Consider the following 27,713-nt stretch of genomic DNA (forward strand, 5'->3'; position numbering starts at 1 on the left):
AACCAAGAGTAGCCCCCGCTCGCCGCAACTAGAGAAAGCCCATGCGCAGCAGCGAGCATCCAATGCAGCCAAGAAAAGGGGGGGGTAACAAATTAGTAAACTACAAATGTACGTGTAAATTGGTTAATTTCAGGAGCACACCTAAAAATAAAATTTGGTATCTTCTTAATCCCATTTTTGTCATGCAGCTAGTTACTTGACCAAGGTCTCAGAAGAGTCATACTCAATAAATAATGATAACTTACAGTAAATGCTTGGCAAATAAAATCATGAAACTTTCCCTTTTCTTTTTTACTAGTTACTGATGACCTCTGAGCTTTTTAGAAAATCAAAGAAAATCACCTAAACTCGTAATTTTGTTTCGTTTTTTTAAATCTTATGTATAGGTTAGTAAAACTGGAGCTGAAGGTGCTGTGCTGGATGAAGCTAAGAACATCAACAAGTCCCTTTCTGCTCTTGGAAATGTCATTTCTGCTTTGGCTGAGGGTAGTGTGAGTATACTTGTCTTCTATTTCCCTGTCGTTCGTTAGTGGAGAATTACAGATAGATACCTACATGTGCATGGATGTGTGAGTGAAAGAGGGATTCACTGAATCAGTATGTATGAATAAGTTGTCTTTTAGGGATTTATTTTATAGTATTAGTATGTATATCCTAGTTTCCATCTTAATAACTAGCATTTAAAACAACTGAAATCATTTTGTAGTTTATTGTAAAAATATATTTCTACAACAAATTTTATTACATAGAAATCCATTGGTCCTCTGTTTTTTTTTCTTGTTTGTTTGTTTTTGTACATAGACATATGTTCCATATCGAGATAGTAAAATGACAAGAATCCTTCAAGATTCATTAGGTGGGAACTGTAGAACCACTATTGTAATTTGCTGCTCTCCATCATCATACAATGAATCTGAAACAAAATCTACACTCCTGTTTGGTCAGAGGTTTGTTGTTAAGAAAATGCGGTCTATACCGCCTCCTTCTCTGCTGCGATTGCTGCTTATCTTTTTTAAAAAATGTGTTTATTGAAGTATAGTTGATTCATAATATCATGTAAGGTATACAGCAGGCATACAGCATAGTGATTCAGTTTTATATATATATTCTTTTTCAGGTTCTTTTCCCTTATAGGTTATTACATAATATTGAGTATAGTTCCCTGTGCTGTAAAGTAGGTCCTTGTTGGTTTTTTATTTTATGTATAGTGTCTATATGTTAATCCCAATTGCTTCTTATCTTCTTGTAAGTGCAACAGAAGTCTTTATGTGATTGATACTGTCACCCATATTTTAACTTACTGGTTTATATTTTTGTCTCCTCTTCTGGACTAGAATCACCTGAAAACCAAGTATTACATTTACATACCCTCTGTAGAAAATGCTTGTTGAATTAAATAAAATTGAATGGGATATCAAAAAAAGAAAAGAAAATGCAGTCTAAATGTAGATAGGCCTTTTGTTTATTAAATCTAGGAAAGTTTCAGGTAGATATTCAAAGCAGTGTGTATTGTTAGTGTGCTAGACACAGTTTTTTAATTGAGAGGCAGATAGTATAACCAAGGTCCATCTTGTAGGCTGCTTGGGTTTGAATTAAGTTTTAGTACTTAAATTTTAGTACTAAAGTTAGTACTATTAAGTACTAATTTTACTACTTAAGTTTTAGTACATTACAGTCAAATGTTAACTTGAGTCAAATTTATGTGAGAAGCTTCAATTCAGCATTAAAGAAAACAAACATTTGAATCAGATAATAAAGCAAAACCTGACACATAATCTCCTATGTTAAGCCTGTTGACATATGTGACCTGTTCACGTAGTGAGATAACCATATATGAGATGGCTAGCCTGGGAAAGTCAATAATGATGACTCTGTCTCTGACCATCATTGATAATTGCTTTTCTTAATTCAGCCTTATAAATGAATTGGAGAAATGATGGGCTCGTGTTTTTTTATACTCATCAGGTTTTGTTGTTGTTGTTTTTTAATCTATTTACAGATGTTGGGACTGACCCAAATTTAATGGATTGTAAATAAGCACCATACTAATTATAGCTCTTAGGATTTAGTCAACGATAACTGGACAAGAATAGTTAAGTTAAATTACCAGCCACACATGCATATATTACAGAAATATAGATACCAATTGAAAGTAATTGTCACATTCTTCCCCCCTCCCCTTTCCCCAACTAATTCTCTTAGGGCCAAAACAATTAAGAACACAGTTTGTGTCAATGTAGAGTTAACTGCAGAACAGTGGAAAAAGAAGTATGAAAGAGAAAAAGAAAAAAATAAGACCCTGCGGAACACCATTCAGTGGCTTGAAAATGAACTCAACCGATGGCGTAATGGTAATAACTTACGAATTTGTTGTTTTGAGTTTGCTGAATCCAGATTTAGACCTGTTTTATAAATTTAAAAGGCATTAGGGATCATCAGATAAAAATGAATAAAATCTTTTACCTTAAATTCTGATTTTACCTGAAATAATAAATAGAGGCATAAAGGCCAACTAGCTAGCTAAAGAAGTCTCAAGATGGCAAGATGCTTAGCTTAGGGTGAAATCAATTAAAATGATATGATTTGGTGACTGGCTTTCGAAGATGGGGGAGAGTCAAAGGTAATTCCAGGGCTTCCCTGGTGGTGCAGTGGTTGAGGGTCCGCCTGCCGATGCAGGGGACACGGGTTGGTACCCCGGTCTGGGAAGATCCCACATGCCGCGGAGCGGCTGCGCCCGTGAGCCATGGCCGCTGAGCCTGCATGTCCGGAGCCTGTGCTCCGCAGCGGGAGAGGCCACAACAGTGAGAGGCCCGCGTACTGCAAAAAAAAAAAAAAAACAAGGTAATTCCAACTTTTCATATCTCGGGGACTGAGCAGATAAAGTTGGTAAGAGCTGCTGAAATTGAGTAAAATTGAAATTAGTTTTAGACAGGTGGGTTTTATTAACCATTCTGTTGTCTTATTTTAGGAGAGACAGTGCCTATTGATGAACAGTTTGACAAAGAGAAAGCCAACTTGGAAGCTTTTGCAGTGGATAAGGATATTACTATTACCAATGATAAACCAGCAGCCACAATTGGAGTTACTGGGAACTTTACTGATTCTGAAAGAAGGAAGTGTGAAGAAGAAATTGCTAAGTTGTACAAACAACTTGATGACAAGGTAGGTATTGTTCATGTTCAATTCTGTTTTAGAACATTTTTGATTTTTTTTTATGTTCTAATTTTTATGTTCTAATTTCAATATTATGGGTCCTTGTGACCTATATACATCTTCCTAGATTTCTGTTAACTTTTTCAAGATCATTGTATTAACAAAAAATATAAAATCACAGTCTCTGTTTGTATGTAGAAACTGTATATGAGGCGTATCTTTTTTTCCCTTTTCTTTAAGCTAAAAGAACTTTCAAAAGGAAATTTGGCATGGGTCCTCGGAGAGCCTTAATGAAATGTTCGTAGAATCAGGGATCTGAGGGCTCTAATAATAAAAGTGGTACAAGAGATTAGACAGAGGGAACAGAATTGAGTGGAAATAATATCTTATGCTTTGATTATATCAGTAGTGTGAAAAATAGCACAATTTTGAACCAAGTAGAGAGGGTGGGAAGAACAACAGTAAAGAGACCAGAAGAAAACTTTTCTGGCTTTGTTTTTGGTTTTTGTTGTTAGGTGATGTTTTTATTGTATTTTAAACAGAGATGGTAGGTAGGTTTGAAGTGGCTACATGGCTTTATTTTCAATACAAAGCTTTCAACATGTTTATTACTTTTTAGCATTTAAAGTATTTAATGAATCGCTTTCATAAACATAAGCCTTTTTTTCTTATTGTGTGATAAGTATGTTACTATGATTGATAATTGAAATTCCATCTGTTTCAACGCCGTCCTAAGATAAGAGATTGGAATAAGCTATGTTGAATTTGGAGAAAATGACTTCGAAATATTGGGGGGTGGGAAGTAATCAGAATTTGTGTTAGGAATCAGTTAGAACCAGGTTGTGAGCTACTTTGTTAACCTGTTACTAAAAATTCTAGGATGAAGAAATTAATCAACAGAGCCAATTGGTAGAGAAACTGAAGACCCAGATGTTGGATCAGGAAGAGGTAAACTGAATACCTGTCATATTGCTTCCAGAAAAGCTTTATAGTCTGTCCATGTCACTTAAATATAAAAGATGGAGGCACCTACAGAGCTCGGAATATACTCGAGTACATTTAAAACAGTTTTGAATATGTTCGTGCTTCACTGTGGGTATCCTATGAGACCAGTACATCATACAGACTGAAGCAAAGATTGACTTCCTCTTAAGGTTTTTGGGGGTTGGGTTTTTTGTTTTTTTTTCAGTTTGAGTTCTGACTGGCGGGGGGAGGATGACTTTTTTCTTTTTAACTCTGTCTTCTTTCCTTATACAGTGCTGTTTTGTCTTATTTTCCCCAAAACATTTCTTTCTTTTTTAAAAAATTTATTTATTTAATTTATTTATTTTTGGCTGCGTTGGGTCTTCGTTGTGGTGCTTGGGCTTCTTGTTGCGGAGCACGGGCTCTAGGCACACAGGCTTCAGTAGTTGCAGCACACAGGCTCAGTAGTTGTGGCGCACAGGCTTAGCTGCTCCGCACCATGTGGGATCTTCCTGGACCAGGGCTCGAACCTGTGTCCCCTGCATTGGCAGGCGGATTCTAAACCACTGTGCCACCAGGGAAGCCCCCCAAATCATTTCTTACTGATCCTTGGGAAAGACTTACTACACTGAGCTGGAGTAACCTTAGATTCCCCCTCCCTTTATGAAGCATATTTCGTCATGGAAATGATGAGGGGAGGAGTATAAAAAACAGTTAAACACAGATATATGTCTAAAGGGATTATTAAAGAAAATACTGATTTCTGAATTGTATTGGCTTTGATTTTAGTAATTTGTAGTTCAGGGTATGACTTTTATCGAGGAAATGAGAATGTCAGTGAATAAGATCATTTTTTACCCCTTCACCATTTCTACCCTCATCTAACTTGTTCATCTTCACTTTCATCTTATTTCTGTCATCTTCACTTTCATCTTATTTCTTTCAAGTTCCTTCTCTCTAGTTTTTCACTGTGGACCCTCATTTCCTCTCACTTGGCAGAATGGGGGGATAATTGAAAAATGGTCCTTTGTTTAAGGTTTGTTCTGGGGATGGGAGCAAAGACTATACAGCTTCAGTGAGAGATACCCAGCATCAGTGAAATTAATCCTGGTCAGATCATCTTTATTCTTGTTTGACCTCTCGCATTGTTTCTCAAAGGAGCACTAGTAACATTGCATAATTCTCCATTTATATGGTTCTGTCCTGTACATTATAGTAGGACAGTGGGCATCCCTGGCTTCCACTTCGAAGTGCCTTTGGCATTCTGCCCCATTAGAAATACTCCTGTACATTTCCAGATGCCCCTACTTAAAAGCCACCGACCCTGGGTGACTACAGTATTCTCCTAACTAGTCTCTTGGCTTCTTCCAGTTCAAATTTTATTTACTGATAACATGTTTTCCTGAGGCATGGCTCAGGTGCCACCCTCTGTTGCCCAAGGAAAATCTAAACTTTTAAAACATTACTGATTTCTTTCTTTTTCTGTGCCCACTATTGTGAGCCTTGTATGCCTTTTTCTTTCTGTTATGTTAGTTTGTACATGACAGAAATCTTCCTGTCATAGCCACCTTCTCCATGAATACCTGTCCAGAAATATCCCCCCCCCCTTTTCCTATACTACCAAGCAGTTTGTCATGTCCTATCTCCTTTATGGCTCTTACATTTCATTTTGTATTGCATTTATTTGTGTACCTGTCTTTCTTCTACTAGATTCCTCAAAGGAATCTTTGATTTCCTTTCCATCTCCCACAGTGTCTAGCACAGAGCCTGCACATAGTAGCCATTCAGGAAATCGGTTGAATGAATAAATGTTACCATGCATAAGAACATCCACATTTCATTCCCGTTGTGATTTGCAAATGATAACGGAAATAGGTTATTTTTGGTTTGTATACATTTTAAAAACCTGTGTACATTTAAAAACCTGGGTAAAACAGTTATTTTTATTCCTTTGTATAGCTTCTGGCATCTACCAGAAGGGATCAAGATAATATGCAGGCTGAGCTGAATCGTCTTCAGGCAGAAAATGATGCCTCTAAAGAAGAAGTAAAGGAAGTTTTACAAGCCTTAGAGGAACTTGCTGTCAACTATGATCAGAAGTCTCAGGAAGTTGAAGACAAAACTAAGGAATATGAATTACTTAGTGATGAGCTCAATCAGAAATCGGTAGGCTATAGTTTTCTTTCCTAATACTATACAACAAGTATTCTTAATTGAAAAATTACCTAAGTAACTTATTTCTATATAAGCTCAAGATTGATAACGTCAGTTCTTAAGGAACTCAAGTGTCAACTTTATTTCCTCCCATAATGAAGCCTTAAAGGTGGAGGGAGGAGGGTTATCTTTTTAGTTTCTAAACATCTATTAATACGTAATTAAATGCTATTTTAAAACATATTGACTATTCCAAATATTATTCTACTGTTAAAAAAGTAAAAGTTGGCTTCTAGTTGCTCAGTAAAGTTATTAGCTAATTGTTCAAACTAGAATTTAAAATGTGCACGTAAAAATAAAATAGCAGGATATGTAACTTCATGTAACTTATGTTTTGTTCACTGTTACGTTTCCAGCACTCGGACCAGTGCCTTCCTAGGACAGTGTAGTTGGATCTTCCTTGTGATTCCCCAGGGGATGAGGATTTTGTTTTCATAGCTGTAAGGTGGGAATTGCTGCCCCCCAACAGTGATGCCAGAAATAGTATATAGCTGTGATTGCTGCTGCAGTATTTTGAGTATCACCATGGATGAGCTCTTTTTCTTAAAAGTTTTCTTGTTGTTAATGCTAACTTCTTGTTTAGGAATCACATTTAGAGTTGGACCCAGGATCACTGCTCACTATTTATCTCCCTATCCGTGTCAAGTGTCTAAAGGAAATCAGTCAACACTATGAAATGGCATTTTTAAAAGGCTTCCTGCCCCTGGAGAAGTTCCTTTTCCCTTTTTAACCTCCCAGCTTACAGTTAGCTTGTAGTTACAGTTTAATACCATGGAGATCAAGACACCTTTATAACTCTTAACTGAGTTGCATTACTAGCAAACCTAATTTCTGTTTGGAAGAACAGTAGGAGTCTCTTACAACTCTGTAAACTGTAAGTGGGTCCTTGGTCACTGATTTCAGTCTTTAAGACAGTTCTGTTTGTGTCCCAGTTTATATATCAGCACTGTATTGGTAAGGAGTTAGAAACCCCTAGAGTGTTCTGCTTCTTTTTATATGCTTACAATATTGCTGTTCAGCTGCCAGAGAAAATGTCTGGTAATTTAGACCTGGTATTACACTGTAGGTCAAACTGAGTGAACACACAATATACCGCTATTCAGATACTTAAGGAAATGAGCAGCTGAAATGATACTAAAAGATATTGACTAAAAGTCAATAACCTACATTTAAAATGCAGTATCTGATCTGTGATATAATGAATAGTTTTACAGCAACCAGATTCGGTTGGGTTTTCAAAATTGTGGTGACTTTGTTGCTGGTAAGCCAGGTAGTGTTTTAAATTTATAGTTATAGTAATGTAACTCAGGTAGTAATGCTACTTTATCACTCTCTCCTGGATAATTGCTTGTATCATAGTACATAGTAGTAGTAATTATCAGGTGGATTCTTTTCAGAAGCTAAGTAGTATATAAAAAGCAGATGAAGAAAACATACCAGCCATCTAGAAGACTGTGAGTTGCATTCTAACACTTATTTTCTCAGACTCAGTTTCCACAAACATACCATACTATGGTCATAAATGAAAAGCAAATATAGTTAATTTGGAAGTTTTCCATTTCTAAGTAGAAAACATTACCCAATCTCAAAAATGAGTGAAATAATACAAACTGTTTGCCCTTAATGCAATTACAATATAGCTACTTTACATGGTCTCTTAGGCCTAAAATATTTTTTAAGTTTGAGCTGGGAGCTTTCGCAAAACTCAGTAGAGAATTCAAGAAAATGAAAGCAGAAAGTAATGGTTTTGTGAGTACTAGGTGAAAACTTGAAATACCTGTCAATATTTAAATTGATCTTTCATTTAATAGATTTAACAGTACCTTTTGTTTTGGTTCTGTTAGGCAAGTTTAGCAAGTATAGATGCTGAGCTTCAGAAACTTAAGGAAATGACCAACCACCAGAAAAAGCGAGCAGCGGAGATGATGGCATCTTTACTGAAAGACCTGGCAGAAATAGGGATTGCTGTAGGAAACAACGACGTAAAGGTAACTGTAATTACCAAATATTAAGCATGATAATCTTTACACAATTCATACTTTCATTTTTCACAGAGTTCTTTTCATACCCATTATCTCCTCCTCACAACAGCCATTTGTAGTAGATGGTATTAACTTAATTTTAAATAGCCGAGGAACAAGGGGGAGAATAAGGGGTGCTTGGGGAGACATGCTCGGTAAGTAGCATTTATTTGGACCCCATGTTTGTTTTTTTCCTCTTTGTAAAGGTTTTGTGCTTAGAAGTTATGTTAATAGATTACCACACAGGAAGTATGTAATTGAAACAACAGTGAAAATTAGCTCAAGGAGTAAACTGTGAATGAATTTGATTGCTTTAAATGTTTAAAAAGATGAAAGGTGAGCACTGCTAATTAATGCTCTCTCTCTCTTTATTTTGAAACATTTCAAACATATAACAGTAAAGAGAATAATATGAACCTTAGAGTTAATCAGTAATCAAAATTTTGCCACACTTATTTTTTCTTTTCTAATAATCTTTTTCAGGGTGCTAATACTGGTTATATTAGCACTAGCTTGTGGTAAAAAAAAAATTTGTGACCTGGTAGATTTTAAAACTTAGACCAAAAAACCAAAGACTCTTAACTGCAAAAACATACACATAACGTGAAAGATTTGTATGTTGTAGTAGGTATTTGTTTAGACTTCCTTTTTTGATTAAAGTCTAGTTATAGTAACAAAGTAAAGTCTAGTTATAGTAACAAACCCAAACTTAAACTTGGGTTTATAGTGAGAACCAACTAAGCAGCCGTTTAACAAGAGTTGGAAATGAAATAAAAGTTTTCGCTGTGGAGCACACGTTCCTTCTGTTAGATGTTATTCAGAGCTACTGTTTGTTGATGGAGGCAGGCCTTCGTTCTCGTAATCATGTCATTTTTTAATGCTGGCTCACCTCATCGAAACAGAGCAAAGTGTTGTTATTAAATGCTGGATGACATGGCTTGCTCTTTCTTCCCCATCAGTCTGAACATCCTGTCCTGTCCTGTTTATGGTGAAGCAATGTGAGATTGATCGAGCTCTGTGGGAATCTTCTGGGATGAAAAAGTAGATTTCCTTCATATTACTGAACACTAGAAAGGTGTTGTTTAAAATTTGCTTTGTAGATTTGTGACTTGTTTTTAGAAAAATCCTTCCATTTCATGTTCAAATAATCTTAATTTAAGTGAAAAAGTGGTAAAGATAGAGAAAATAAAGAGTAAGACTGGCTTATGTCTAGTGGCAGAGTGATAATAGTACAGATACCCTGACACCTAAACTGCTTCTTTCACTAAACCATTACAGTATTTTGAAAACAAGTCAGCCTTGCAAATAGGTTCTTTAAAGAAAAAAAAAAACAACAGGATCCTCGATATTTTTGTGTTTTGCATGTAGTTCTTGTCCTGTTAATAAACATCAGTAAGTGCTGCTTGAGCTCTACTTGTTTTGTGTTTTTTGCATTATGGTTCACTAGATCATATGTTAAGACTATGTTAGCTTTGTAAGAAACTCCCAAACTCTCTTCCAAACTGGCTTATATAGCATTTTTTGTTCCATCCAGCAGTGAATAAAAGTTCTGTTAATTCACATCCTTACCAGTATTTGAGGTCATCAGTTTTTTTAGTTTGAGCCATTCGAACAGATATGTGATATTATCTCGTTGTGCGGGTTTTTTGTTTTAATTTATTTTTTATTTTTGGCTGCCTTGTGTCTTTGTTGCTGCACGTGGGCTTTTCACTAGTTGCGGCGAGCGGGGGCTACTCTTGGTTGCGGTTCCCGGGCTTCTCATTGGGTGGCTTCTCTTGCTGCAGAGCACGGGCTCTAGGCGCGTGGGCTTCAGTAGTTGTGGCACTCAGGCTCAGTAGTTGTGGCTCGCAGGCTCTAGAGTGTAGGCTCAGTAGTTGTGGTGCATGGGCTTAGTTCCTCCACGGCATGTGGGATCTTCCCCGACCAGGGCTCGAACCTGTGTCCCCTGCACTGGCAGGCGGATTCTTAACCACTGCACCACCAGGGAAGTCCTCATTGTTGTTTTAATTTGCATTTGGTTGTTGGTTTTCTTACCTTCAGTTTTAAGAGTTCTCCTTGTATGTTTTGGATAATAGTCCTTCATCAGGTATGTGTTTTGCAAATATTTCTTCCAGTCTGGCTTATCTTTTCATTTTTTTAAGTGTCTTTTGTAGAGCAGAAGTTTTTAATTTTAACAAAGTCCAACTTACCAATTTTTTTCTTTCATGGATTGTGGTTTTGGTGTTATGTCTAAAAACTCATCTCCAAGCCCATGGTCACCTAGATTTTCTCCTGTGTTATCTTCCAGAAGTTTTTTAGTTTTGTATTTACATGTAGGTTTATGATCCATTTGGAGTTAATTTTTCTGAAATTAAATTTTTCTGTATTTACATGTGGATGACTAGTTTTTCCAGCACAGTTTATTGAATTGAATTCCCTTTGTCAGAGATTAATTGACTGTATTTGTGTATGTCTATTCCTAGGCTTTCCATTCATTTCTAATGACCTATTTTTCTGTTCTTTTTTCAATACCACATCATCTTGATTACTAGCTTTATAGTAAGTCTTGAAGTTGGGTGGCATCAGTCCTCCAGCTCTGTTGTTCTTTAATATTATGTTGGCTATTCAGGGTCTTACCATTTAAACTTTAGAATCACTTTGTCAATATCTACAAAATAACTTGGAGGGGCTTTGATTAAGATTATATTATATCTATAGGTCAAGTTGGGAAAGACTGACATCTCATTATTGAGTCTTCTATCCATGAATATGGACCGTCTCCCATTTATGTAGTCCTTCTTTGATTTCTTTTGTCATCTGGATCTTACACATACTATGTTACATTTAAACAACCGTGTCATCTGCAGACAAAGACAGGTTTATTTCTTCCTTCTCAAGCTCCTTATTTTTTTCCTCTCTTTTTTTTAATTGAAGTATAGTTGATTTACAATGCTGTGTTAATTTCTGCTGTACACCAAAGTGATTCACTTATATACACACACACACACACATTCTTTTTCATATTCTTTTCCATTATGGTTTATGACAGGATATTGAATATACATCCCTGTGCTACAGTAGGATCTTGTTTTTCCGTTCTACATATAATGGTTTGCATCTGCTAATCCCAAACTCCCACTCCTCTCCCCTCCTGCGCCTTGGCAACCACAAGGGGATGCCTAAGAGTGGGATTGCTGGATCATATGGCAACTCTGTTTTTAATTTTTTGAGAAACTGCCATACTGTTTTCCATAGTGGCTGCAGCCATTTCCATTCCCACCAGCAGTGTAGGAGGGTTCCTTTTCTCCACACCCTCTCCAGCATCTGTTATTTGTAGACTTTAATGATGGCCATTCTGACCGGTGCGAGGTGGTACCTCATTGTAGTTTGGATTTGCATTTCTCTGATAATTCATGATGTTGAGCATCTTTTCATGTGTTTTTTGGCCATCTGTATGTCTTCTTTGGAGAAATGTCTGTTTAGGTCTTCTGCCCATTTTTTGATTGGGTTGTTTGTTTTTTTGATATTGAGTTGTGTGAGCTGTTTTGTATATCTGGGAAATTAAGCCCTTGTCAGTCACATCACTTGGAAATATTTTCTCCCAGTCCGTAGGTTGTCTTTTCATTTTGTTTATGGTTTCCTTTGCTGTGCAAAAGCTTTTAAGTTTGATTAGGTCTCATTTGTTTATTTTTGCTTTTATTTCTATTGCCTTGGGAGATTGACCTAAGAAAACATTGGTACGATTTATGTCAGAGAATGTTTTGCCTATGTTCTCTTCTAGGAGGTTTATAGTGTCATGTCTTATGTTTAAGTCTTTAAGCCATTTTGAGTTTATTTTTGTGTGTGATGTGAGGGAGTATTCTAACTTCACTGATTTACATGTGGCTGTCTAACTTTCCCAGCACCACTTGCTGAAGAGACTGTCTTTTTCCCATTGTATATTCTTGCCTCATGTGTCAAAGCTGTGTGATTGACCATAGTTGTGTGGGTTTATTTCTGGGCTCTCTGTTCTTTTCCATTGCTCCATATGTCTGTTTCTGTGCCAGTATCATGCTGTTTTGATTACTGTACTTTGTATTGTCTGAAGTCTGGGAAGGTTATGCCTCCTGCCTTTTTCTTTTTCCTCAGGATTGCTTTGGCAGTTAAGTCTTTTACCTGCTTGGTCAGGTTTATTCCTAAGTATTTTAATTTTTTGGTGCAATTTTAAAAGATACTGGTTTTTTTACATTCCCTTTCTGGTGTTTTATTGTTAGTCTAAAGAAATGCAACCAATTTCTATATGTTTATCTTGTATCCAACTACCTTGCTGAATTCCATTTATCAATTCTAGTAGTTTTTGTGTGGAGTCTTGAGGGTTTTCTGTATATAGTGTATATCATGTCATCTACATATAATGACAGTTTTACCTCTTCCCTTCCAGTCTGGATACCTTTTACTTCTTTTTCTTGTCTGATTGCTCTGGCTAGAACTTCCAATACTGTGTTGAATAGAATTGGTGAGAGTGTCTTGTCTTGCTCCAGATTTTAGCAGGAAGGTCAAAAAGCTCTTATTTTTTTGCCGTGCTGTGCAGCTTGCAGGATCTTAGTTCCCTGAACAGGGCTTGAACCCATGCCCCAGCAGTGAAAGTGCTGAGTCTTAACCACTGGACCACCAGGGAATTCCCCTGAGCTCCTTATTTTTGACACTGAGTATTATACTGGAATTTTGTAATGAAAGTTACTAAGGAATGTACACTGACCACAGTTCCTCCTTGGAGAACTTAAAAGTCATCATTTCCCTGCCACCTAAACATCATTATTTGTTAAGTTTTGAACTGGACATATACATGATTAACAGTGAATTTACTGTAGCGGGCCTTTGAGGAGGAAATCCAAAAATTGAAAGAGGCAGGGTTCATTAGTGTTGTTTGTTTGTTTTTACGCTTACATCCATCTTCCTTGTAGGCATGTATTAACTTTAAGTTTTAGAAAGTAAGGAAGGCAAAAATCAAGCTCTGCTTTACTCACCCTTTATTAAAAACAATATTTGATAAAAAATTCCAGACTTCCTACAAATGTTGAGTAGTATTAAAATATTTAATTTTGTTTTAAGATTTTAGAGTCTAATTGGATAAACACTAACTAGACATTTCTGTCTTTCATTTCTGTTTCCCTTTTTCTCACAGCAGCCTGAGGGAACTGGCATGATAGATGAAGAGTTCACTGTTGCAAGGCTCTACATTAGCAAAATGAAGTCAGAAGTGAAAACCATGGTGAAGCGCTGCAGACAGCTAGAAAGCACACAGACTGAGAGCAGCAGAAAAGTGGAAGAAAATGAGAAGGAGTTGGCGGCGTGCCAGCTTCGCATCTCCCAGGTACACGCCGCAGAGCAGGGTCCTCATTCCTGAACAGCCGCGTGTAAAGTTTATCTATTGTAAACGTGTTACTAAAAATGACCTTCCGTAGGTTATTTTGAGTAACAACATTAAGAGGTTAATTCAATTAGTTTTTCTTACTCTAGCTGCAGTAAAATAACATGCATGATTTAAGTGGGTCATATTTGGTAACGTGTATGTTACGTATGGGAATTTACTAGAGAGCTGTGACTGATGTGACTTATTGAAGAAACTAGAAGGATTCTAGGGTGAATAAAAATGCGGGGCTGATTTTGTGGCTTTGGCAACTAAATGGGTGAGACCATTCACCAAGGTAGGAATTGTAGCAGGAGGGATGAGGGTAATAATGTTAGTTGGAGATAACAGTAAGAATATTATCTCATATGTCAGCCTTTAGTGCCTTATTTTATAAGTGTTAAAAACTTGTACACATGACCATTTCATTGATTAAATTCTTTATCATTGTAAATCTTGCCCCTGAACATTTTAGGTTTAAATATCTTATTCTGTAAATGTATTATATGTTTAGATAATGTCGATAAAACTTGCTTACTTTCAAATATTCTGGACAACAAAGTATGTGTCAGAGATTTTATTCCACCTCATAGCAGTATATTTTTCCCAAAAGCATGAAGCCAAAATCAGATCATTGACTGAATACCTTCAAAATGTGGAGCAAAAGAAAAGACAGCTGGAGGAGTCTGTGGATTCCCTCAGTGAAGAACTAGTCCAGCTTCGAGCACAAGGTACTCACTTCCGGTTATTTATGAGTCATATCTCTATTGTAAGTTATTACCTACTTTAGTATAATTGTAGTCAACATTCACACTGATAGAGATTAGTAGGAATTCAGGTAACTTGGAATAGTAAACAAATAACACATTTTCATGTGGCTTTGAAACATATTTTTGAAATCGTGTTTGAATATTCAAGTGGCCAGTCTAGGAATTTCCCACAAAGTTATAAAGTGGGCTGTGTGTGTGTGTGTGTGTGTGTGTGTGTGTGTGTGTGTCAGGCAAAGAAAGTAAAGGAAGGCAAAGAAAGTAAAAGGAAACACAAAGAATATAAAGTTACAAGTCAGTATGTCTTGAGCATAGAGAGCAAGATTTACCGTTTGGCATTTGGATAATTTAAAGTCGAGTACTGTTAAGGAACATAGCCTCATAAAACCCATTTGCCCCTTGGTTTATATCAAGAACTCTAAGGCCCATTTCCTCTCTTCTGTTTTCTCTCCCCACCCAAACAGAGAAGGTGCATGAAATGGAAAAGGAGCATTTGAATAAAGTTCAGACTGCAAATGAAGTCAAGGCAAGTTCGACGTAGCATTGGATCCTCACAGTTTTCATTCATCCTTGTTAATCTTGAGTAATCTGACGTAATATCTTTCCCCCAATGATTTTAGCAAGCCGTTGAACAGCAGATCCAAAGCCACAGAGAAACACATCAAAAACAGATCAGTAGTTTGAGAGATGAAGTCGAGGCAAAAGAAAAACTTATCACTGATCTTCAAGAGTAAGTATGCTTTCCTCTGAGATAGCAGAAACTACTGGTGGACAGTATATCCTTATTAGAAACCTGCATTTTTCTTTGAAACAATTTTTGACTTGAAAATGAAGAATCTTTTCATTTATGAGTGGAACTTCTAAGTTCCATAGGAAATTTTGGAAAAATGTCTTAGGTCTTTTGATGTAAATATTCAGTAAAAAGTAAAGAATTCCCACCTTCAGCCATTATTACAAATAGATACTACTGTCTCCTCCGAATCATTTCCTTAACTTTTAAAAAATATTCTTAACTGAGAAAAACTTTATTGGAAATTGTGGATTTTAGAAGTGTGTGTTTTAATAGGAGTTATCGTCTCCATTTTTCTGGGACACATTTTCCTACTTCCAGAACCATATGCGTATAGCACAGAATTTATAGAAATTTGAGATCTGTGACCAAATCATGATTTGAGTAGGAACCAGAGGAGAGTAACAAAAAACGATGGCAAAGTTTGAGACATGGGGCTTATTGTTAATGGATTTAGGGATAAGAATTCAGGGAGATGAAAGATACAAAATCAAGTTATGGTTTCAAACCAAAGTATAAAAAGTACTGTGGGCTGAACGTAGCCCAGTCCTCTTTGCTGCTGGGGGTCACATCCTAACAGAGGAAGCCTGCCATGTTTGAATGGTGAGACTGTGGAATTGGAGAGTTGGAAAGCTTTAATGGGAACATCTAGAAGATGGGGATGTTGATGCTGCGAGGTTTTTACTTTGTCAGCCAGAACCAGAAGATGGCATTAGAGCAAGGGCGCCTGAGAGCGGAGCACGAGAAGCTGAAAGCTACGGAGCAGGACAAAAGCAGAAAGCTACGTGAACTTACGTGAGTAGAGCCTTGGTTCAAGTATAAAAGTGAAAGCTAGATGCGAGAGTTACTGGCAGTACTCTCAGAAATATCCAGTGGATAAAGTTTTCACTTCGTGTAGGCTAAAGGGTGTTTTCCTTAAACCCTCTGAGTTGGTTTGATTTATACCTAAAAACTTGCAATACTTTCTTGTACTTTAGTGAAAGCCAGGTCTTAATATTTCACTGGTAATCACCTAAAACATGACATTTGGTAATTTAGAAGATTTCAGGATCTGCCACAAAAATGGAATTTTTGTCAGATTTGATCTTGCTTAAATAAAAGACCATTATTGTTTTAGCCTTGCCTTTTGAACAGAGGTTTTTGCCATTTATTATTTTTTTTATTTACTGACTAAAAGTATAGTCAACACACAGTTTTCTATAATCTGAGCAGGTAGAAAACTCACGATTATAACTTTCACATACCTTGAATTTATCAGAGACAATTTATAAAGGAACAGTTGGTTAGGATGGGCACACCCACAGGACCAGCTCAGAGTTGATTTTTTAACAATTCTGCTGAATCTCAGCCATAATTTTGTTTAGAGTAACGTTAACTTAAAATGCATAAAATGTTTTAGTCTGCGATAATTTATAATCTCTGTAATTTTCAGTTAATCAGAATTATTTTGGATAAAGATCAGTATGCTATATGATAATGCATATTCTTAAAATATAAAAAGAACCTCTCCTTATTACTTGAATTCTGCCATGTTTTCTTTCATCGCTTCCATTGCTATATTAGGACAGTTTTTTTCTAATAAACCATAGATTTAGAAAATTACAAGGCATATAGAAATTTCTTTGAAAGACACAACATTGGTAAGCTGTTTTTTAAAACTATGATGATCTTTTTTTTTCTATGATAATCTTTTACTTATTTGTAAGCATTGATCCTGTCAGATAAAAACATTTGATTCAATATTTCTGCTAAATATAGAATTTACGGACTCAAAGTTGAAAATGTATTTGTATATTCTTCCACTGTTTAGGGTTATGCAAGATAGACGAGAACAAGCGAGACAAGACCTGAAGGGTTTGGAGGAGACGGTGGTAAGTAAAACTTGGGTATAAATAGGATTGGGGAATATTTAATGGGTTCTTCCCCTAGTTACTCAGTTTGAAGACCTACTTCTAAAAATACTGCTTTCTTAATTCAAGGCGAAGGAACTTCAGACTTTACACAACCTGCGGAAGCTCTTTGTTCAGGACCTGGCCACCAGGGTTAAAAAGGTAATAAAATAATACTAGGTCGGTGTTACTGTGTTTACTGTGGTCTAATTGCATTCTGAGTGGAGTAGCCTCACACTGTCATAAGAGTGGGGAGGTAAGCGTTGCCCTTACTTGGTCTCATAGCACTTGCCCGTCTTCTCTAGAGCGCCGAGGTTGATTCGGACGACACCGGAGGCAGTGCTGCTCAGAAGCAAAAAATCTCCTTTCTCGAGAATAATCTTGAACAACTCACCAAAGTCCACAAACAGGTAACAAGGAGAATGTTTTGTGTTCGCTGCAATAAAATCTGAGGAGTGGCATGTATCTGAGTCTTCAGAGTCCTAAGGATTTTCCTACCCTGAGCCATTCCATTATTTTATCACGCAAATGTAGAAACAAACAACTAGCAGTTTTTATGGGAGTTAATATTCCTAACAGCCTTTAGCAAGAGGTCAATGAAAACGTGTTGTTTTCTTTGTAGGGTTTCAGGTCTGTTAGTTTTCTTAATTTATTCATGGTCATTTTTAAATCTCTGGAAGACAAGTCTTTGAGTTAAAATACCCCCCCCCCCTTTTTTTTTGATCTTTATACATTTAATGCCCCAGAGTCTGAAATACTACAATAATGAGGGAGTTCATATTTTTTTTTTAAGTAATGCTTACTGTGGGGTTTTTTGCTTATTTTTTATTAAGGCTTGATATGTGATTCAGTTACTTACTTCTTAAGTTTCTTGGCATACTTTATTGTATGTCTTTGTTACTAGAAACCTGATGTTTGCAGTAGAGTGAGGTTAAGGGAATTTTAGCCTTTCTTGCTTGCAGTGCTTATTAAGGGACTTGCCAAGTTTATGTGTAATTGTGGATCTTGCTGTATCTAAAAAGGTATTTGTTTCCACCAGATTAGTATCTTAATGAAGAGACCTAACACAGTGTTGTAGCATATTGTCATAGGGAAAAAGAACAGTCTCCCCAATCCCCCAGTATTGAATGAAGTTATATTTTGGGGAGAAACATATGTGAGGATGATATTTATGGGTATATGTATTCTTTGTTGCTGTCTAAATTATTTAAATTAGCTAAGTGAGAAAAACCTTAGTATAAAATGTAGTTTTTCTTTCAAGAGAAATTATGAAATGTTTCTGTTTTTTCAAATCATTGTTAAAGTCAGAATCCTTATTTTTCCTATATACCTTTAGCTGGTACGTGATAACGCAGATCTTCGCTGTGAGCTTCCTAAGCTGGAAAAGCGACTCAGAGCTACAGCTGAGAGAGTGAAAGCTTTGGAGTCGGCACTGAAAGAGGCCAAAGAAAATGCATCTCGCGATCGCAAACGCTATCAGCAGGAAGTAGATCGTATAAAGGAAGCAGTCAGGTCAAAGAATATGGCCAGAAGAGGGCATTCTGCACAAATTGGTTAGTAAGACACAATAAAACCTTTAAACCAAAAAAAAAAAAAAAAAAACCTTTAAACCTTGCTTTGGTTTGAATATTTTTATTTACTTGAGAATGTAATCTGATTGATTTGTTATGTGATGTCACAGTGGTTTTTGTCTGTATTTTCTAATTTACCAGAGTGGCATTGTTGGGAATGCAGAGCATTGAGGAATAGCCACCTTAATTAACAGGACAAGGAGATAAATCAAAACTAGACAAGCAAGACTGGTCAGGTGTAGGAGCAGCTGTGTAGAGCGATGTTATGAAAGCAAGAAGAGACTTGCAAGAAAATGTCCTGCACGGTATTTCATGCTTTAATTGCTAGGCATTGATGCAGGAATAAGGTTTTTAAGAGGCTAAGGATTGTATAGGTCCTGGAGAAAAGGATGTAACTGAAAAAGAAAAAGAGAGATAGAGGGATTCACTGAGAAACAAGAAGGCAAAGAAAAACAAGACATTTGGGAATTTGTTGTAAATAAGAAAAGACACTTAACGAGTCATTGGGGTTGTGTGTTATTTGTTCTGAAGTCAGTGTTTGTTTTTCATCCCAGCTAAACCTATTCGTCCTGGGCAACATCTGGCAGCTTCTCCGGCTCATCCCAGTGCAGTTCGTGGGGGAGGCGCACCTGTGCAGAACGGCCCGCCGGCGGCCGTGCGAGGCGGAGGAGGTGAGCAGGCGTGGCCTCACGCGGCGCCCTCGGGTCTGTGCTCTCTGGCTGGCTTCCGAGTCGCAGCTGTCCGTGGGGATGTTCAGCCGTTGGTGGCTAAGCAGTGTTTTGGATTCTCACAGTAGTGTTATGATTTCTTCATAATGTATGGGATTATAAAAGTAACTTAGCATGATTTCGTCTAGTTTTTTCATAGTTCAGATCATACTATATGTATATTCAAATTTGTGCTCTTACTGTTTTTAACGTAATATTGGGTCATTTTTCAAAGCTCTGGCTATTGTCTGATGAATATACCATGGTTTATAACTTTTACTGGACATTTAATTATGTCAGTTTTTCCATACTTGAAATTTTCCAAAATTGAAATTTCCATGTATGAAATCTGAAGTATGAAACATCTTTTTATACCTCCTCACTTTCAGATTATTTCCAGAAGATTCCCATAAGTGGAATTATGAGAAAATGAACATTTTTAAGACTCTTGACACATACTAACACACTGCTCTTCAGAAAGATTGCACCAAATTGTATTTAGCCAAGGACACTGCATTTTGTTGCATCTTTGCCAGTATTGAGTATTAATAGTTTTTAAGTTTCTAATTTAATAGGCTAAAATAAGCGTCTCATTGATTTATTAATGAATTTGGATTTTTTCGTATATTTATTGGCCCACTTATATACGTATGTTTTTTATGAATTATTTCTGTGTCCTTTCCCATTTACCTGTTGTGAGTGGTTTTTCTAACTGATTTATGAGCTCTTGTTTGTTTCTTTCTAAATACAAGTAGTATCTGTTCCCTGTAGGGGGATGAGGAATTTTCACAAAGATAATTATCAAGAAGGTAAATGTCATCCAGAGACACCACCCAATATATTGTATATATCCTTCTGGAGCTTTCTTTACATATTATAACTTTTAAATTAGAAAGTTTGAAGTGTCTAGTAAACATTCTAATATAACATAGTACATACTACGCTATTCTATATATGTTACTTTGTAGCCAGCTTTTTTTAACTTGGCAGTATATTCTGAACATATTCTTATACAGCATGACTGATTATAGCTGCCTAATATTTTATCATATGACAGGAACTCAGATTAAATTCTTCAGCAAATCCCAAGTGTGTAGGTGGTTTGGAAACTAAAAGCAGTAGATAACTCTGAGATAGGGACTGGCTTTGTTTCTAACAGTACTAAAGTCAGTTTATTTTAATCCTGCTTTTTACTTTGTCATTTTTGCATAACATTGGCTCTCAGTTTGAGTGGAAAATTATGCAATATTCTGGAGGAATCATATTTCCATAAATTTAATATAGTTTTTTGTCCACACGGTAGAGGATTGATACAGTGAAAAGAGTACAGATATTGGAGTCCCATCTAAGTTTGCATCCTGATTTTTCTACTTTTATGAGCTTGAGCAAGTTACTTTTTAACAGTTAATTTGTCTCATTTTGACTCCTTTTAAAATTCTTTAAAAATTCTTAAGTGTAAAAGTAAATTACGGATTTATGACCTATTTAATGTATCTCTGAAATAAAACATTTTTCTACATACCACAATAACATTATCACACTTGACAAAACATTTCTAGTATTATACCAATCCATATTCAGATTTTTCTAATTATTTATTTGTGGTTAAGTCTTCTACAGCTGGTTTGTCTACACCAGGGAGTAACCCAGGACTGATGTTTACATGCGGTTATTCCCCTTAAGTCTCTTGTAATCTAGAGTAACACCCCCCCTTTTCTAATGACACTGACTTACTGAATAGACTAGGCCAGTGTCCTTGAGCATATGCCTCCTCGGATGTGTTCGGTTGTTTCTGTGTGTAGTTGCCTTGTTCCTCTATTCCCTGTTTATTAGAAGCATTTATTGGATTCTTTCAAACATGTTTACAGACTACACCGTGGGTGATACGTGTTTAATATTGTGTCACATCAGCAGACATTACAGGAGTTTTCCTGCCAATTAAGAGATGGCCTCTGTTTTTCCCCCTTTGGATTAATAACTTGTTGAGCCCCTTTACTAATAAAATGAAAGTCATTCTTGAGAATTACGCAAGTTAAGATGTCATTACCTAGTACAGCACGGGTGCTGAGTAGATGTGAGCTGCCTTTTCTGGAAGTGGAGCTGGGCAGTTTTCAAAAGATAATTATAAATACAGGTAAAAGTTTATCCGTTTTGGATATTGTCCTCACATTAAAATTCACATGTGAACTTTGAACTCCTATCTCATTTGCAGAGAGGATAGTCCATGGCCTTTGTTAAATATAGGTAGGTTTTAGCTTGAAAGTAGAATGCTGATCGCAGTGTCATGACAGCACTTAAGCACATGAGGGAGATGGCTAACCTGGCTAACCCAGGTTTTCAAGACTTGAAGTAACTATAAAAGTATAACCACTTACAGGTTTGTTTCATTGCTGGTCCAAAGGATAATGGTTATTATTTTTTAAAGTCTTGCATCGATCATTCTTAACCCATGATTGAGGAGTATATGATCTACATAAGTGATAAATTGTTGAAAAAATTAGATACTTTGTAGAGATTTTTAAATTATTTTTTAATTATTAAGAAAAACATTTCAAAACACTGGGTTTATTTTGGGAAAAGATGGCAATGTATGAATGATACTGATACTTTCAGTACCCAGTTTTACATGGCTGGTTCTTCTAACTGTGTAATGCTTTGGACAGGTGGAGGTTTTCTAATAAACACGGAGGCAAATAGGCAGCTGAACACGGGATGCCTCTAGGTGACACCTGCTGCTGGGGTTGTTTATTTTATATTATTTTATTGGCCACACCCGCTCGGCTTGCAGCTGCTTAGTTCCCAGACCAGGGACTGAACCCGGGGCACAGCAGTGAAAGCACCAAGTCCTAACCACTGGACCGCCAGGGAAGTCCCTGGGATTGTTTATTTCACTGTCACTTTCCCCACCACATGGACCTCTTGCTTATCCCTACCCGACCCCGTTTTGTTTCTTACAGCTACCATGTGTGTAACATTGCTAGTTAGTTAGTGGTCCTTGGCTTCATGTCACTGCCACTGCCTACTGGCTGCCATTTTATTAATCATCTTTTTCTTTTTTAAAAAAATCTAACTTACACATCCGCTCACTCATAGCTCTTGCGGGGAGTAAAAACATGCAGGGTGACCTCCTTTCAATATTGTACTGTCCCTAAATGGCTCTGCTTAGGAGGCATATAAAAGGAAAAATTCAGTCATTTAATGTTGCCATCTTTTCAGTTTTGGGGAAAATGGTCAAAGCTGTTGGCTAAATGTTTTTAAACTCATTAGTATATTTTATTTAATTCTTTTCATGATTATCTCAAACACAAGTTTTGTATAAATAAAAATATTTTTCTCTGTGCTTTCTTCCATCTTCAGGTGTTAAAAGTAATTGAAGTATGAAGAGGACATTATATCAATGACTATAGCCTGTATCCCTTGGGAACTTTAGAATTATAACCTTTTTTTAGTGTATAAATTGTACCTGGCCTGTACAGCTGTTTCCTGCCCTCTCTTCTCGTAAACTCTGCTGCTTCCCAACACAACTAGAGTGCAATTTTGGTGTCTTAGAAGGGAAAAACGACAGTTTACAACTGTGGCCCTATTTATTACACAGTTTGTCTTTCATGTCTTAAATTTAGTCTTCACTGTGCCAACCTAACTGTGTCATACAGGACTGTGCTTTTTGTACTTGTTTTTTTGTGTTTATTTTTTAATCTCAGTTTAAGTTACCTAGCTGCTACTGCTTGTTGTTTTTCTTTTCTTATTAAAACAATATTTTAGGGGAAATGGAACCTTTAGATTAAATGTCTTAAATTTTACCACTTATAACACTACATGCCCACAAATTATATCAGGTCAGTACTGTACCTTAAAATCCCTTGAAATGACTTCGGAGTTAAAAATTATCTGTATCATCTCTGAAGTTTGCTTCTGAAAACTACTCTTTGAGCACTGAAACCTTTAAAACTGCCTAACTAGACATTTGAGACTGAGCAAGGCTACTTACTTATCTCATGAAACGACTGTTCTTGAATTATCCTGAATAGAAATACTTTACAATATCAAAAGCAAATCTTCTGCTTTTGTTTAAGAAGGAGAGTTTGGAAAAGGAATTTATTTCTGTTCTTCCCAGTGCTTTAATCCACATAGATTGATGGAATGGAAACACCCTGCTTTGTTTTGGTGAGCCCACTAATTAATAGAAGAATTGGATGGATAATGATTTGTCATCTTACTATAGTGAAGTGAACTAAGATATTATAGGATTAAACATAATTTTATATTGTTAGTACCGTATTGTTTGATCTAAATTTATAGCCTATGGAAATTGAGAAAAAATGTGGAAGGACAAGACAAATATATGGTAAATTTATGAATATATAGGTTAAATTTTGGTCTGAAATCCCTGAGGTTTTTTTACCTGGTACACTAAGTCATAACACTATAATTTATTTCTTGTTTAGTCTAGAAGTAGTAAATTATTTGCAAGTCACTAACAATCCTCAAATAAATTATTTTGTTGGCAGTAGCTGGTAATTTTGTTGTTAAGTGTACCTGTTCTTCTTCCTCAGATGATTAAACTAAGTCAGCAGTTTGTTTTAGAAGCTATAAAAGTTAACAGGGGAAGAGATTTCAATATGTGCTTCATCAGTTGGGGGTGAGTAACTGCAACTGTGTTAGCAGAAATTTGCAGAGAATGGGGATTTAAGGTTACTCAGAAGAGAAAGTTGGAAAGTTCTGTTAGGATCTGGGTGGCAGAATTAACTTTTCGAAAAAGTTTTATATACAGATATTTGTATTAAATTTGGAGCCGTAGTCAGAAGACTCAGATCATAATTGGCGTATTTTTCTATTTCCTTAACTGTTGCAATTTCCACTTTTATAATAGTTTTGATTTAAAAGATAAATTTATTTTTTTAACAGTCAAAAATCCTTGCTGTTACGATCTGCAACCTTACAAATGATTGTATTGTTTTTAGGAATGATCAAAAGAAACACTCCAAAAATTGAGATGAAACCTTGTAGAGCAGCAAGATTGAAGCAGGGCAGTTCACTAAAAAAAAGTGCTACCACCTATTTGTGATGCTAGTTTTCTAAATGGAGAAATGTTCGGCTGCATTCACATAGACATTTGTATTTTGTTTTCAAACGAAAGCTTGCTTTTTGGGCAATATTCTTAGACGAAGCAGAATTTTTTTTCTCTCTTTTGTCTGAATATGGTAGTTTCATTCTTATAAGATACATCATGGTATTGGTACTATGTAACAAACGATGAATTGTAACTAGCATGTGGTTCAGAGTATACAGTGCTAGGGTTTTTAAAATATCTTAATGGTTCTTTTCTATTTATAATTTCAAACTTTCACAAAATGTACAGAGAATTTCCTAAATTTGTTTTCACTGAACTGCTTTTGCTATGGTAGGTCATTAAACACAGCATTTACTCTTACAAATGAAAATTTCTGATCATTTGGAACATTGACACTTATTTCAATTTGCAGTGTCTTTTATTTTTGACTGACTATATTAATGTTCTTCTGAGTGGTATTGATAAATGGTTCAGAAGAGAAACTCAGTGAAATAAAAATATTTATTCATGGTGATCAATTAAATTATTTGCCTAATTTAAGAAAACTACTGTGCATAACTCTCAGTTTGACAGGAGGTGATAGAAAAGAGTCTGAGTCCACCTGTGGAATGTGTTGGTTTCTTTTCAGTGCTTGAAGATACATTCAAAGATAATTGGTTTGGGAAGGCGCCATGTAATTATAGCTAACCTGCATGCTGTAAATGTCTTCTGTGTTCAAATAAAGAGGAAAACATTTTTTGGAATGTCATGACTTTCTTAAACTCAATTCAGTGACGTATTAGGTTGATTTTACATGACCAAGTGGCCTTCTTTCTTGACAGAACAGTGACTAATATGTCATTATATTCATGTGTACTTTGTCTCCTAATGTATTGCATACGCTTTGGACATCAAGTATTAAATATGTAGGCTGAAGAATTAAGAGCTAGAGATGAACCATCAGCCTCCCTTATGTTATTTTACATCAGTGTAGCCTGATACGTGATGAGGACACTTCGCCGTGTTATTCTTCCCCCAAAACTATTAACCCCAGTCTGATCGTGAGAAAAACATCAAACTAACCAAATGGAGGGACATTCTACCAAATGCCTGACCAGTACTCTTCCGAAGCGTAAAGGTCGTGAAAAACCAGGAAGACAAGTCTGAGGAGACTTGGCAGCCGGACGCAGTGACGCAGGGCGGTGTCCTGGGTTGGACCCTGGAACAGTAGAAGGACATCGGGGAAAACTGGTGAAATCTGTTAGCAGTAGTGTGCCGGTTAATTTCCTAGTTCTGACAAAGGTGCAGTGGTGATGTGAGATGGTACATTAGGAGGGAGAGTATGAGGGTGACTCCCTGTATTACCTTTGCTACTTTTCTGTAAGTTAAAATCATTCTGAAATAAAAGGTTTATTTACTAATTTATAAGGCAGCAAGCCACAAAGAACAACAGAGGAGACCACAAGCAGGAAAGCAAAACTCAGCAGACACCTGACTCAACCAGCAGTGGGGAACGCCAGGGAGCAGCTCGGTATCCCCCCCAGAGCACCCCTAAATGGTCATGAATGTGACCTCCGTACCTCTGGAAGTAGGAGTGGAAGGAGGCTGAAATAGGACTAGTCGAAAGTCTATCTAGACCTTTCCGTTTGACCCGCAGATCCCTTCTTCAACGCTGCACAGCTTGCCAGCTGCCCCTCTCACATCCCAGGGTGAGCCTGTGTATTCTCTCGGAAGGGTAAAGCAGAGGGTCTCCAGATGCAAGTGCTGGTGGCAGCTGAGGGTGGGGTGACGTGCTGGAAACGAGGAGTGCGCCCGTTAGCAGTGTCTCCCCTCATTGCCACAGCTCCCCTTTGGCGCTGCTAGGGGTTGAATTGTGTACCCTCAAACTTCCTGTGTTAAAGTCTCAGTCCTCAAGAATGTGACCTTCCTTGGAGGTAGGGCCTTTTCGGGCGTAATCAAGTTAAAGGTCCTCAGGGTGGCTCTTGCCAATGCGACTTGTGACATAAAAGAGAAATTTGACAGGTGCATGGAGGGAGACACAGGGAGAAGATGGCCATCTACGAGCCATGGAGAGACGAACAGTCCTCCCTTCATAGCCCTCTGACGGAGCCAACCCTGCCAACACCCTGGTTTGGGGCTTGTAGCCTCCAGAACTGTGAGACCATCCATTTCTACTGCCTCGCCTAGTCTGTGGTGCTTGCGTTCATCAGCCCGAGCAGACCAGTGTGATTGCCGACACCGGCAGCGAGCTGGGCCCTCTAAGCATTCCTCCTTTCTTTCCTTCGGTTTGCGTCTTGTTAATACCATCCAGTTGTCAGTGGTGTGAAGGGGGCCGGTGAGGGGCACCAGGCGTACACGGTCCCTTAGTGAGCAAAGAGCCCGGGCCACATGGCCACCTCTCCAGCAGCAGGTGGCCTCCCTCTGGGAGCCTGCCCTTCAGCCTCAGAGAGGAGCTTCCTGCCCACCTGATCTATGGTGGTGGGTGGGGGAAGGGCAGCCTTGGCCCACTAGGATCCAGTGAGGTGTTTCCTCCCCACCACCAGTCCCAGCCAGGGTCTCGACCTGGGCTGCCCGCACCCCAGAGGGATGCTTCCCGCTCACCTAGTGATTGGACCAGCTCTAGCCTGGGAAACCTAGCAAGCTTCATCATCCATTGGGCGGCAGCCATGCCTTTGCAATGAGATCCGAACCCCAGACATGGGGCAGGAGCCCCTTCCAAGTCTGTTCCTTCCCTGGGTACTCTCCCTTAGCCCTAGACTATTCTTGAAAGTTCTCTGTACCCATTTCTAGTTCATCCCCTCGGACCTGGCCTGATACAGAGGGTAATATGAACGTTTGCAATCAGAATACTTAGATGCCCAACCTTCTTCCATTGCTTGGTCACCTGAATGCTGGCAACCAGGCTTATGCTTTCCAGCCAGGAGATGAGAGGACTTCGGTGAAAAGTTTGACAACTGATACAAGGAGTACCCCAAGAAGCACAGTTTCAGAAATGCCACAGTCAACAGTCCTACTCCTGTGAACCAATTGCTTCCAGTCAGCTTCATCGTGTCCCCACCTTACATAGGTGCAGACAGCCAAGGATCACGAAGCATGTGAAGAAAGCCTTTACGATGACAGGATCAAAACAGAAAATAATTAATAATAATATGGAGGAAAGTGGAACTATGAAAGGGGAAGAAAACATTTTTAAAAACATACTAAATTTGGGGCTTCTCTG

General features: G+C 37.4%; 1 protein-coding gene across 1 annotated transcript in view; it reads left to right on the forward strand.

Annotated features, from left to right (window-relative positions):
- KIF5B (kinesin family member 5B) overlaps window positions 1-26,981 on the forward strand; it is a 45,791-nt gene extending 18,810 nt beyond the window's left edge. The window contains exons 9-26 of the mRNA XM_079913787.1: window positions 387-491; window positions 802-947; window positions 2,203-2,351; window positions 2,969-3,162; window positions 4,033-4,101; window positions 6,076-6,282; window positions 8,175-8,318; window positions 13,495-13,683; window positions 14,333-14,450; window positions 14,951-15,016; window positions 15,111-15,216; window positions 15,970-16,071; window positions 17,087-17,147; window positions 17,256-17,327; window positions 17,471-17,575; window positions 18,502-18,718; window positions 19,291-19,407; window positions 22,801-26,981. Coding sequence (XP_079769913.1) covers window positions 387-491; window positions 802-947; window positions 2,203-2,351; window positions 2,969-3,162; window positions 4,033-4,101; window positions 6,076-6,282; window positions 8,175-8,318; window positions 13,495-13,683; window positions 14,333-14,450; window positions 14,951-15,016; window positions 15,111-15,216; window positions 15,970-16,071; window positions 17,087-17,147; window positions 17,256-17,327; window positions 17,471-17,575; window positions 18,502-18,718; window positions 19,291-19,407; window positions 22,801-22,817 — 2,184 coding nt within the window. The 3' untranslated portion in view covers window positions 22,818-26,981. The remainder of the gene's footprint in view (window positions 1-386; window positions 492-801; window positions 948-2,202; window positions 2,352-2,968; window positions 3,163-4,032; window positions 4,102-6,075; window positions 6,283-8,174; window positions 8,319-13,494; window positions 13,684-14,332; window positions 14,451-14,950; window positions 15,017-15,110; window positions 15,217-15,969; window positions 16,072-17,086; window positions 17,148-17,255; window positions 17,328-17,470; window positions 17,576-18,501; window positions 18,719-19,290; window positions 19,408-22,800) is intronic.
- The last annotated feature ends 732 nt before the right edge of the window (window positions 26,982-27,713 follow it).

The sequence above is a fragment of the Stenella coeruleoalba genome, assembly GCF_951394435.1.
Source record: "Stenella coeruleoalba genome assembly, chromosome: 2".
Taxonomy (NCBI): domain Eukaryota; kingdom Metazoa; phylum Chordata; class Mammalia; order Artiodactyla; family Delphinidae; genus Stenella; species Stenella coeruleoalba.